We start from the raw sequence: 12,642 nt of genomic DNA, 5'->3' as shown, positions 1-12,642 counted from the left end.
GTCATGAGTTAAGAAACTGGGGTTGGGGTCAGCCCCCCCCCCCACCTTCCTTATTAATTTTCCGAGAAGTGGGTGTTTATTTGGGTAGAGGGGCGCTTGGTGGTTTCCGCGGGGGTGGTGCTTGGCCCCAGCTTGGGTACATTTCTTAAGACTTGGTATATGTCATTTTCCGGGGGATTTCGGCGAGGGTTTGGGGGGGGGGGGGTTTCCAGGGGACGCTTAAAGGAGGGCTAGGATGATTAATTCTTTGCAAAACAATTTCTTAATGTCAAGCAACTTGCGTTATATTTCTAAAGCCTTGCGGTTATTATATTTCATCAGTTATGAACATATTTCATTAGTACTGCTGCGGCGGGGGGGGGGGTTTATTCTTCCATTCCCTCCTCTGGACATGACCCTTGACCGAGTTTGGCAGAAAACTGTGCAGTTTAGTCTAGTTTAGGCCCTGACCTGGGCCCTGCTTTGTGTAAGAGTAGTTAGCATAACAGATCTTTGTTGGAGGGTTTATTTTGGGGGCTTTAGATTCAAAGCTCTGGCTATCAAAAAGAAACCCCCCCGCTCTATTTCCCCACAGTAACAAGCTTTAGAAGGACTCGTATTTATAGCATCTGTCCACCAAGGAAAAGGTTTGTATTCCATGGAGAGATCATATATCATCTACCAATGAAACCGTGTGTTTACTATAATGTTGATACCATCATACCATCATCAGGAAATAATGGGATTTAATATCATCATAAAGTAAAAAGATTGAATTTTTAATAAATTCCAAATAAACTTATCAAGCTACAGTAAATTATCTTTACCTGTAAAATATCCACCTTCTATCAAATCTGCAGTGTGAAGCACCTATCACTCTTGAGCAGGAGTTTTCAAAAGTGCCCAGTGTTGGCCTTCCTCTGCTCCCATGGAAGTCTGTAACAGGTTGGTTTGCCCATGGTCTGGAGAGCCCGGGGCTAAGCCAGCCTTGATTACAAAGCCAGGGTGGAATCCGGTGATCCCTGGGTAAAAGGCAGCAGGAAGCTGCAGGGGACGGGGGGAGGAGTTGAGAGAGAGTCACTGAGATTGCAAGAAACAGGAGAAAGCTCTCTAAATTGAGAGACCCTGCCCAAGAAGCAGGGGAGAGACTGAGCCTCAGCAAGGAAAGGGCTGTGCCCATCTGAAACAGGGGTGAAGACTGAGTCTGTTTGTGTTTTGTTCTGAAAGAGTTTGTGTTGGACTACTGAGCGAGGGACACTGAACTGGATTTAGGGGCCTGGAGGGAGGGGACGACAGTGTGCACCAGACAGCTCCCTGGGGTCCCTTCTGGGGATTCTTTGAACTACTTTGTGAACTCCGACTTCTTAAAGGGCCCCTGAATAGATGGGCCAGCAACAGAGGCAGGGGGCTGTAGAGTGACCTCTGTCCATGAGGGGGTGCTCAAGAGGCAATAAGCAGCCATACCACTACAACATCAATGGGAGTTTCACTGTTGACTTCCAGGAGTGAAGAGTATGACCAGTGCTGAGCACTTTTGAAAATCCCACCATCATGCAGGCACTAAATACCAATATACAGACCGATCCTTGCCAAGCTGGTACATTTCTCCGGTATTTTTTGAGACATTTTTGCTTAGTTGGCCAAGGAAATGCTTGAGTCAAACAAAAAGGGTGAAAATTGTGAAGACTGAAAACCTCTGATTATTTTACAAGTTAGATACAAAACATGCATCAAACATGTCTTTAAGGCATTCAGCAACTGGGCAGAAGCGCTTCAAGGCAGAGAACTTGGGAAAGATTCATCTCTCATGTTACTGAATTGATTTCAATGGAGTTACACCAGAGATTAATTTGGTTCATTGTCTATTACTGTAAAGCACTATGCAACTGACAGCACAATAAATAAATAACACTGACATCAGCACCAGAGAGGAAGGGTGTATTGTATGCTGAAAGTGAATAATAAATAACAGATTCTAATGATATTGTTAGCCTCCCAAAATTCCTTACTAAGCTACATGGGAGGAGAAATAGCTGCAATTGTTGCACTGAAAAAGCTTCTTCCATTTTAAAAGATTCTACCAGTTTGAGATTCCCTATACTTAAAATGGGAAAAACTGGTCAAACTGATAATCTCTCTCTCAAATGGTAGAAACCTTGAAAGTGCAACCACTGTATTTGCAGGAATGGTAGGCTTGAATGTACATTAATAACTCTCTTTACAACTTGAACCTTCCCAAGAGTTTGACTATGAAGTCTGATCTGCCAAAAAAATACACCAACTCGAGTGATTTACTAACCTGTTCATGAACTTGTGCCGGCGGTGCAGGTAATAGATTTTTCTCCTGGAAGAACAGCAAAAATGAAGCCAGTCGAGAAGAAAACCCATCGTCAGTTACAGTATGAACTAGCAAGGAAGGAAATTGAAGATAGAAGCCTGTAAGAGGTGGAGGAAGAGACTAAAAAGAGAGATTAACAGAACTGTCACAGGAGCCCAAGACAAATTCTGGCACTGTTTGAATTGCAGGAAAGTAATTGTTTTTGTCATTACTTTTTTCTTTCTGCTGTTTATAATGCCTGGAGGACAGGGATTCAGAGGCATTTTGGTTTCAAAGGATTCAGCAAATGGATGTCTGCTCTTTACAAGGCAAATACAAATGTGAATAAATTAAATTGTATGCTTTTAACATCAATAATTTAATCATTAAATATAGCATTGGATAAATTACATGTTGTTTAAATAGGGGAATGTTTAAAAATCCAGGAAAGTGGAAACCAAAGCCTGACACTAAACTATACCACCATACATGCAGTATTTATCAGGACAAATGCTGGGTCTATGGGAAATAACCTCCCCCCCCAAACAGATGAACATATAGACTGTGTATGGGCAGGGGTGGAGGAGGGATGCATGCATAGGGGTCAGTGAGGAGTCAGGAGTGCACAAGTATAAGCATTCTGACCATACCCCCTCACTCCTATGACTCAACCCCAGGTTGCCCCTTCCTGGCTCTTGTCACAGAGGGCCTGCAGAGCAACATCCCTATCAGCTCTGGTTGGAGACAGAATGGGGTGTCCTGGTTCCGCCCCATTCTTTGAGTCCTGCTGCTGGTTGTTGTTCTCTTGGTATGCTCCTGTGCACAGTGCCTGCCAGAATTTGGCCCATTGCCTTCAGCATCTTAACACATTTCAAAAATTTGAGGGCAGTTCAGGTGTGGGTGTCTTAATCTTCCTTACGGCAAGATTTGGATGGCTTATTGAACTCCAGTCTCCTGCTCCTTAGTTTGACTTTGTCATCCACTGGAAGTCATTGTTAACCCAAGGCAGTTTCTATGTATTCTGAAATGTTCCATCATTTAATGCTGAGCTATACCAGTTCTGGAAAATGAAGGGTTTACACCACACAGCTCATTCTGCATATCTGGACATATTTTAAAATAGCAGAGCAATATCCATTAGTGCCTTAGAAGCAATTATGTTTGGCAAATTTTGAAAATAAAAGCTGTATTGCTGCTTTAAACGATAGAGGTATGAAAATTAGTTATCAATTTCAATTACTTTCAGCATTTAGAATTTAAATAATGTAAGATATTTTGCAGATCATTAAAGCCGAGATTGTGGAGTAGATTTTCAAAAGCACTCCGTGTTGACCTAACACTACCCCTAGTCAGGCCCGCTGATAGTAATTCCAGGCCCCAGGGCAGAACAGTCAATGGGCCCTCATGCACACAGAAGCCGTGCCCAGTTAGCTGCCAGTTTCGCTGCTGGTGCCCAGTGAGCTGCCGGCTGAGCTGCTAGGCGTGCTCTTCCGGCACAGCCAGGGCTTCCCCTTACCCACCCAGTAGAGTTGGCAACTGTCCAATCGTGCAAACCCAAAGACCCTTGCCCCGTCCCCTGCCTGGCCCCTTCCCTGAGCCCATGCCCATTTCTGCTCCTTCTCTGAGGCCCCGCCCCCTGCTCACTCCATCCCCCTCCCTCAGTCGCTTGCTCTCCCCCACCCTCACTCACTTTCACCAGGCTGGGGCAGGGGGTTGGGGTGAGGGAGGGGTGTGGGGTGCAGGCTCTGGGAGGGAGTTTGGGTGTAGGAGGGGGTGGGGGTGCGGGCTCTGGGAGGGAGTTTGGGTGCGGGAGGAGGTGCGGGCTCTGGGAGGGAGTTTGGGTGTGGGAAGGGGTGTGGGCTCTGGGAGAGAGTTTGGGTGTGGGAAGGGGTGCGGGCACTGGGAGGGAGTTTGGGTGCAGGCTCAAGGCTGGGGCAGGGGGTTGGGGTGCAGGAGGAGGTCAGGGGGTCGGTGCTTACTTCGGATGGCTCCCAAAAGCGACCGGCACACCCCTCTGGCAGCGGCTCCTAGGCGGGGGGTCCAGAGGGTCTTCACGCGCTGCTGCCCACAGGCACCGCTCCCACAGCTCCCATTGGCTGCAGGTCCCGGGCAATGGGAGCTGCAGAGTTGGCACTTGGGGCAGGGGCAGCACACGGACACCCTCTCTCCAGGGGCTGCAGGGACGTGCCGGCTGCTTCTGGGAGTGGTGTGCAGCGAGCGTGGGCAGGAAGCCTGCCTTAGCCCCGCTGCACTGCCGGCGGCAGCTGGGGGCCCCCGGGCCCTTTTAAATCGCCCCGGTCCCTGGGCAATTGCCCCCTTTGCACACACCCCACCCCCGTTGGCGGGCCTGCCCCTAGTGACGTCTATGTTAATTCTCCCACTGAATTCAGTGGGAGCACAGTTAGGCCAATGCTGAGTGCTTTTGAAAATGCTGCCTAGTTTGGCCCAAATGTTCAGAAGTGTCTACTAATGTTGGGTCCCCTGCTTGTGATACAAAAGGCCTGGTTTACAGAGGTGCTGAGACGTAAGTTATCAGGAACTGCAAGTGCTCAGGAGCTCTGAAAATCAGAGCATAAGTGTCTCAGATTAGGCACTGAAAACAAAAACCAAGGCAGATATATGTTGGCCTTTGTTTTTACAATCTAAACAGTTAAGTTACTGTTAAAATATTGGGCATAAAACTTTTAAGCAAAAACTTTGTCTAGTACACATTTTTGCAGTAACATTGCAGTGACTTCATATTATAGATTACTGACATAATACTTTGCAATGGCTGTGCAAAGAATGAAGCCATGAACAGGTAGCACATCAAAGAACCACTGACTGTCATTTTTAGTTTTTAAATATAAGCTAAACGCATGTTGAAACTGCTGTCTATTGAAAATGGTGACTTCTGGTAAGCAAGCCAGACCAGGAAGGCCCAGGTTTTCCACCCAAAATTCTACTTTTTGCTGGATCATGCTCCCACCTGACAAACAAGAGCTATTATAGTTTATTGGGCCAAATTCATCCTACTGTTATGCCAATGAAATCAGTGGAGTTACATTGGGTGAACTTGGCCCATTGTCTTAATATTTGTAGCACACTTTAAATACCCTTGCAGTCACTCATGATACAATTTACATTGTTTTTCCTTTTTAATGTTAAAAACACACAGAAGGGAAAGTTAAACAAGGCTAAAGAATTCTGAGGTTTGTCTTAAAATAAAAATCCTACTAAATGCAGATTGAGCCTGAAAACCTGTCCTTAATTCATCTTTCATTTTCCTAATAATTAAGAATATGACAACACAGTAGTACATAAAAGGCACATTTTCATCTCAAAATGGGGAGGAGACATCCACAGAAGTTCTCTGAGGGGCTTTACTCTGGGCTCAATCACCATTTGTGACTCTGGCCTTTCTTCTCCTCTTGCTCATCTCAGAGTAAATCAGGAGTAACCCCATTAAATCAGTGGAGCTATACTGATGTAATCTCAGTGAAGCGAAAGGAGAACCAGAACCTCTGAAGCTTTGGGTTTGGTCCATTTAAGCCAAACACTTTACACTATTTTAACAAAGTTTTTATAACAAGTAGAATAAAACTGATTTTTTTAATATCAGGATTGAAACCCATCATACAAATCATATTTGACAAGAAAGAAAAGTGGGTCTGAATGACCATTTGGAATTCATTTGCCCATCAGTAGCACAGAATACCATTTCTACTCCTTCAAAGAGAAACTCTGTGTTTCAAAAGAAAATCTTCCGTCTGAATTCCAGTCTTCTATTAGATAGAATGCTTATTTATGTTCTGTATTTCCCCAACTACACACTATACAGACAGACAATTTACAGGTGCCGAACATGCCAGATACGTCCAACAGACATGCACCTTCTGTGCTGCCGTACGTACCTGGATCGTCTCGACTGCCCATTGATTTCAAGGACATGTCCATTTAAAAAACAGCAGCGCACGAGTATGCAGGGGGCTCCGGCAGTGAAGGGGTTAAAGGGCCTAAGGATAGAATACCCCATGAAAATAGCTGCGCTGCTACAGGTCGCCTTAATTTAAAACTGCTATTGTACTAAAATTGCAGGCAAATTAACAAGAAATATCAATGAATATGGTATCTATGTCACTCCATTTATATTTTCTAAATATGTTTTACACTCTCTTTACAGTAAAGCCTGAGCACAAAATGTAACTACACCTACCTGAAAGGCATTCTTACATTCATTACTTCTGCATATCTGCCCAGGACCTCCCATGGGGCATGCAACTTCACAAAGATGATATCACTGTTCGTTAAAGATGACTGTAACAGAAAAACAGAACAGCCACCAAGCCAAGTGAGGGCCATAGAACAAAGAAACTTTAACACTGGTCAATTTTCACCTACCCACAGATATGTTTCAGAATTGCAAGGATTTCTTCTTTCCACAAATGCACACATGCACATAAAAAACTTCATCCTTGACACTGCTCTGATGATTTGCTTCCAATGGGCTGTCTTCCTCCAGAAAAGTGTATCCATGACAGCGGATGGGCAGGAAGCGATGCAAGAAATACTCATCTGAGCCTCAGGTTTGAGTGCTTTGCTTCACATGCACTCCTAGCTCCTGCTAGCCTGAGAGAAACAGACTGAGGTTGAGGCTTGGATCTGATCCTGCCACTATAGCATACAAGAGGCCTGATTACTTCTCCCCTCTACAGGACACAAGGATCTCCCAACCTGGGGTCTCTTTTCCAGGTATGTTATACTGCAGCAGATATTACCACATGTTCATGCGTATATGTTTTCATGAAAGAAAAAGAATACACGATGACATGGTTTTATCAGCATGACCTTGGGCTATCTGCATTCTCCCACCTGGGGAAATTCCACAGACTGTAGAGGGTGAGGAGACCTCCCTCCCGCCCCCAATCCTTGCAATCCCCATGGTGGGGTGAAAAGGATACAGGATGTCAGAGTCAGAGTGACTATCACCCTAACAGAAGAATGTATAGTGGTGCACAGAGAGGGATGAGGGGAGGAATTCAGCACTGCTGGTGGCCAGGAGAGAAAGTGAGGCTCTGTATGGAGAGGACATGGGAAACGTAAGGGGACTGTGTGGTTGCTGGGGGACAAGACAGGGTATAAAGAGGTAATGAAGAAGAATGCTGATAGCTGTCCATGTAGGCACAATGTTAGTTGTTCACATACTTTTTAAAAACCTGTGAAATTCCCACAGAATTACTTATAATGTAATTTGTGACAGCCACAGCAGCTCTCTATTAACCATCAAAACCCACCAACACGTAACCAGGAAACATGACTGGAGTTAAAGGGGGCCTGTTCACTGCTGAGGATGAGGATAATGATATTGGTGGATGGATATTCCACAATTATCTGAATTTGATCTCTCAGATGTTAAACATTTCCTCTCACACAGGAGCCTCATAAATCTGTAAGTAGTCAAGAGAAATAAAATGTTTCCTTTATCGGATGTGGTTTGTTTCACTGATACCTTGCAATGTGATTCCTGTAGATTTATCTGTAGAAAATCTAAACAAAACACTTTTGGAGGGTTTCAGGGGTCTTCTGAGGAAGAGGATGAGTGGGAAATTATTCATATAAAAGTTATATTCTCACAGTAGTTATGAATAGTTAAAATTCATGAGGAAAAACATTAGAAATTCTAAAAGAAAAAAAGAAAAGTGGATGCAAAACAAGACTGGACTGGGAAATAAAAAACGAAATGCAGCTTTCTTCTAAACTGAAGAGAGAAAATAGGTCCCAATAAAATACCTGACAGAAAATATTCAGTGAATCATCTTAGCTACAAAAATATCTTGGATAGCTTCTGTTAATCTTCTCTTCATTCGATTAGTAATTAAATACTGTATCTCTCTACTTCTAAGTGCTTTTTCTGTGCTTCATCTATGGCTTTCTCCTCCAGTATATTACTGTGAGTAGGTGGTATATATACTTAGTACCATGTTTATGCAGTTGCAGAGAAGCAACAGATAATAGTGAGTTTCTGTCAATTTAGATCTCCGATCTTTATGAAAAATCCAAAGCATTTATTGATGATAATATTCAGTATCAACCTACAGGTCACATCTTTCTGATTACTAATACTATGGAGGCCTGTACCACAAATACATTTTTCCTCCCCAAGCCTTTTCTGCAATCAAATCTTTCCTTTTCACTGGTCGGGCCAAGTTTACTGGGATCAGTTTCCAAACCTGGGGACCTTAATAGGATATCGAAATCTTGCATCCCGATGCTCAAATTGACATTTTGACATGTAGAATGGGGATTTATATGCCTAAATTCTGAAATGTGCACCCAAATGCAGGATTAATGTGGCATTCACTGCAGCCCACATTTGAAAATTGAGTTGAGTCTCCTGTTGCCCAATTCAGTACAGAGTGCTAAGAAAGAGTACAGCAGAGCAGCCAGAGGCAAACCTCAGTCTTCCCCGCCATCCCTCCCCTCCAGATATACAGCTACCTAGAAAGCTATATAAAGAGGGAATTTCTAGATCGCCCTTGGGAGGAAGCAATAGCTCACCCCAGCCTTCCCAAGGTTTTGGCCATATGGTCCTTGGAAAGAGATGTTTAACAACACCTACACTTGCATTTTTCATGAATAAACATATTGGGCTCGATTCACTTTTACGGTTGCAAAGCGGTGGCAATTGCAACACTCTGCCTCAGCAAGGCCTTCTGCACTTCTGGGGGATGCAGCCTCCAGGGAGGCGAGTTGGGTGTTTTCACTGCCTCCTCCCTTAGGTTTCTGCTGCCTAGAGAGGGCAACTTTTCTTCCCACTGGGACATTACAGGAGCTCCAGATAGGAGCAGGTATGTCTTGAATCAATGGACTTCCTGGCTGTACTGGTCACACAGCCCCAGTCAGTCAGTACCACCCAATTTTCAGGCTGTGCTAACTCTTCATGAGCTCCCTAGTACAGGGGAAGTTGGCAGCTGCTTTTCACAGTGGATTTTCTACCTCTGGGAGCTGTGTGCCTCAACCATGCCAGTGAAAGCCATGGTAAAGCAGGGTGAGTTTAGCCCTTTTCCTTTATTACTTAATATAAAATAAATGATCTTATTAGCATGAAAAACATGAAGTACTCAAATCACTCCAATCCAAAAACCAAGTCTCTTGCATGCTACTGCTTGAAAGAGCGCATTACAACTCGAAACAAAATATTATTTAAAAAAAAGAAAACAGAAAGAAAGAACTTCCCCACTCTTCCCACTGACAACTAGGGCTTTGCTCATTAAAAAGTAAGCAGCAGGTAAAGTTAATTTTTCACATTATTGACACAAAAAATAATGCAACAGTACTCCTTTCTGACACATCGAAACCATGTTTATCAACAGGAACAGTCAGCTGGAAAGCGATGGGAAGATGATAAACAAATACAAACCTGGGCAATGAAAATCATGGGAAAAGGAAAGAGATAGGGACCGTATATCACTTGTTTGGATCAGAGCTGGGGCACTAGTGACTAAAACTTGTCACCAGATGATAACTGTCTGGTGGCCAGTGGCACTCCCAATCCAATCCTTAGAGGAGAGTAAAAATATATTTCTCTTAGTACCATTGTTGGCAGTCTTCAGAAGGGCCCAAACTGAATGGCCAGGGAGACTTAATTAGTACAGCTGGTCAGGAGAAGAAAAATGGACTTTTCATTTAAAAATAACAAAATAATAATAACAAAATCCCAAACAAGCAAAAAACAACATGTTTTTGGGTTGAAAACTCAAAATTTTGGGGCAAATTGTTTTTTTCATAAACCTCAAAAATTTTAGTGGCAAGCAGACACTTTCACTAAAATTTTTGTCTAGTTGAAAACCCAATTTTCTATAGAAAAACAGCTCTGACAAGTCCTTTTAATTATCTCTTCCATTTAAATCTAAATGCTTCCAGTTCCAGCCTCCAAAACAGGCCAGCACGGACACTTTCATTGCTTCTGTGTAGCACAAATAATGGGCTTCAGTCTCCAGTGCCATCAACCTACTAACTCGTCACAAGCATTACATTTGTTGTCTTTTTTTTTTTTTTTTTTTTTTAATGGAAAATGGAACTGGCTTAGAACGATCAGATTACTTTATCCTTGAATGGAAAATTTAGAAAAATGTTTGAAAATTGTATCAAGAAGTTTCCACAACCTGCATGATACCCTCAATTATTTACTAACAATCTTTTCTACACTAGGAGCATTTTGCTGATACAGTTATATGGGAAGAGTTGAACAGGCTATACCCTCTAATATAAACACAGCTATATGGGATAAAAGTGCTTACACCATTATAGCTTATCCTGTTTCCCCCAAACTGCATAAGATATACTGGTAGAAGCAGAGTTATACGGGTTATAACTGCAACCACACTAGAACTTTTAACAGCATTGGTTAAAAAAAATAAAATAAGGCACCCCCCAAACTAACTATGCTGTTAAACTTTATGTGTAGACCAGGTCTAAATAAGCTGATATGAATGGTGCTGAGTTATCACAGTGATAGGCACCCTAGGCCTAGATAATGACAGAAAGACAGAATTGCTCCTGCTGAGACCATTATGCAATAAGTAGAAGAGAAAGGCTATTGCATTTTCTCCTCTCTCTCAAAGTTGGTCTATTTGCATTAATGATCTTCCATCTGTACAATCAGACTCAATGTAGTTTCTTAGAATTAAGTAGTACAGGAAGTACAAAATCCATGGCTTCCAAGTGTTACGTTGTTACATCAACAGTGCAGAATAATTAGTAAGTATTGTAGAGTGAACTATTGAAAAAAACAAAGAAACCAAGCACTCATATTGTATTGATTACTGTTCTGCAAACCTGCAGTAAAATCCAAAGAGGCAATGTCCTAAAATTGGAGGAAGGATAAACTAGTGCCAAAATCTCTAAAATATGCATACACAACAATCTAGGTAATTACTGTCCTGTCAATATGCCTTAGTTCCAGGCAAAATATTATATTAATATAATAGGCAGATGGATTAAAGAAATGTAAGAAATAATGGATAATGTCTTCTTTAAGGCCTAGATAATGATAAATATTTTCAATAATATTACAGGTTTGGAGAGTCAGGGGAATAGAGTGCACACAGTTTTAGTAAAGCCTTTGACTTGTAGGAAAACTGTAGAGAAAATGAAGTAGTCTTATTATTTGGTTAAGGATACAAATAGGATGATTTTTAAAAATTGGCCAACAAAAGAAACAGGCAGTTATTAATAGCGTAACTTTGAAATGAAGAAACTCAGCCACAGCACTACTTTGTAAACTAATTTACTGAGACTGTGAAATCCTGTTATGAAACTGGGACATAAAGTTAAACTTTATACAATTTTTCCACCAGTTCAACTCCAGTGATGTTAGCAACACCGGAAACCATTGCATAGACAGGCTGCTGGCTTTTGCCAGTATATAAGCAATGTGTCATCTAATCCTGCTCAGTGCAGGTCTAATTGACACAGTACTTAAATACCATTAACAGCTGACAAACTCCCAACATTGCTAACACCAGTGGAACTGACTATGTTGTTAGCAACAGGGACAGATGTTTGAAAACTTGCCCTAGTGTAGACAAAGCTTGAGGGGGCTGATTTGAGCAAAAAGTTAGGCCAGGCCATTTGCCCGAAGTGTGACTAAGATCTCCATACCTGAGTCTACTGTAGAGCAATGCAATTTGTAGTATGAAACAAAGGGCTGCAAGTTCCTTAGACTAAAGGAACAACAAGAGAGCCTTTTAAATCTGATTACTGTCACTTCAGATGCACTTGCCATGAAAAAAGTAGATACTACTGTGAGATAATTCAGAATTATTATCAGTGAAGCTGAAACAATACCCCCTGACTGGGATAATGCTTCCTAGAGAATGGAGGCAGATGAGGCATAAATAGTTCTATGGGAGAGTTTTGCATGGCTATGGTCTAACTTTCAGAGTTTTCAAGAGGCACCATAACAGCCAGCATTGAATGGATATGGATTTGAGGCATCTGGGACAGAAACCTGCAACAATTAAAATATCTATTTTTTCTTGATTTCAATGGATTTACATTAGTGTAACCGAGTTAGGGTTTCTTCTGAACTGAAAGGCACTATAGGAATTTGAAATATTAACTATGTGAGGGTTTACAAAGGCATACACCTAAAATCTGAATGGACATGAACAAGAAGATGGCTTTTTATACACCTGCAAACACATTTATTTGATTGGGATGCTTCCCAGGGGTAACCAGGGTGGTGCCTCACCACCACCTGCCTGTAGCGTGAAGAAGTCTTGTCTGTGTCAGCTGTGGGTCAGCTCCTTGACTCCACCAGCCTTTGGCAACACAAGCACTGCCTTTTAGGTGTCTGCAGGCCT

General features: G+C 42.5%; 1 protein-coding gene across 1 annotated transcript in view; it reads right to left on the bottom strand.

Annotated features, from left to right (window-relative positions):
• The window catches only part of ANO4 (anoctamin 4), a 189,506-nt gene that overhangs the window by 104,087 nt on the left and 72,777 nt on the right, over positions 1 to 12,642 (bottom strand). The window contains exons 5-7 of the mRNA XM_065408353.1: positions 6,492 to 6,592; positions 6,190 to 6,291; positions 2,279 to 2,323 (exon numbers count right to left, since the gene is read on the bottom strand). Of these exons, the coding sequence (XP_065264425.1) occupies positions 2,279 to 2,323; positions 6,190 to 6,291; positions 6,492 to 6,592 (248 nt within the window). The remainder of the gene's footprint in view (positions 1 to 2,278; positions 2,324 to 6,189; positions 6,292 to 6,491; positions 6,593 to 12,642) is intronic.

This window comes from Emys orbicularis, chromosome 1, assembly GCF_028017835.1.
Source record: "Emys orbicularis isolate rEmyOrb1 chromosome 1, rEmyOrb1.hap1, whole genome shotgun sequence".
NCBI classification, from domain to species: domain Eukaryota; kingdom Metazoa; phylum Chordata; order Testudines; family Emydidae; genus Emys; species Emys orbicularis.
Note: the sequence above shows the minus strand (reverse complement) of the source record. Positions and strands in the feature narration are given on the sequence as shown.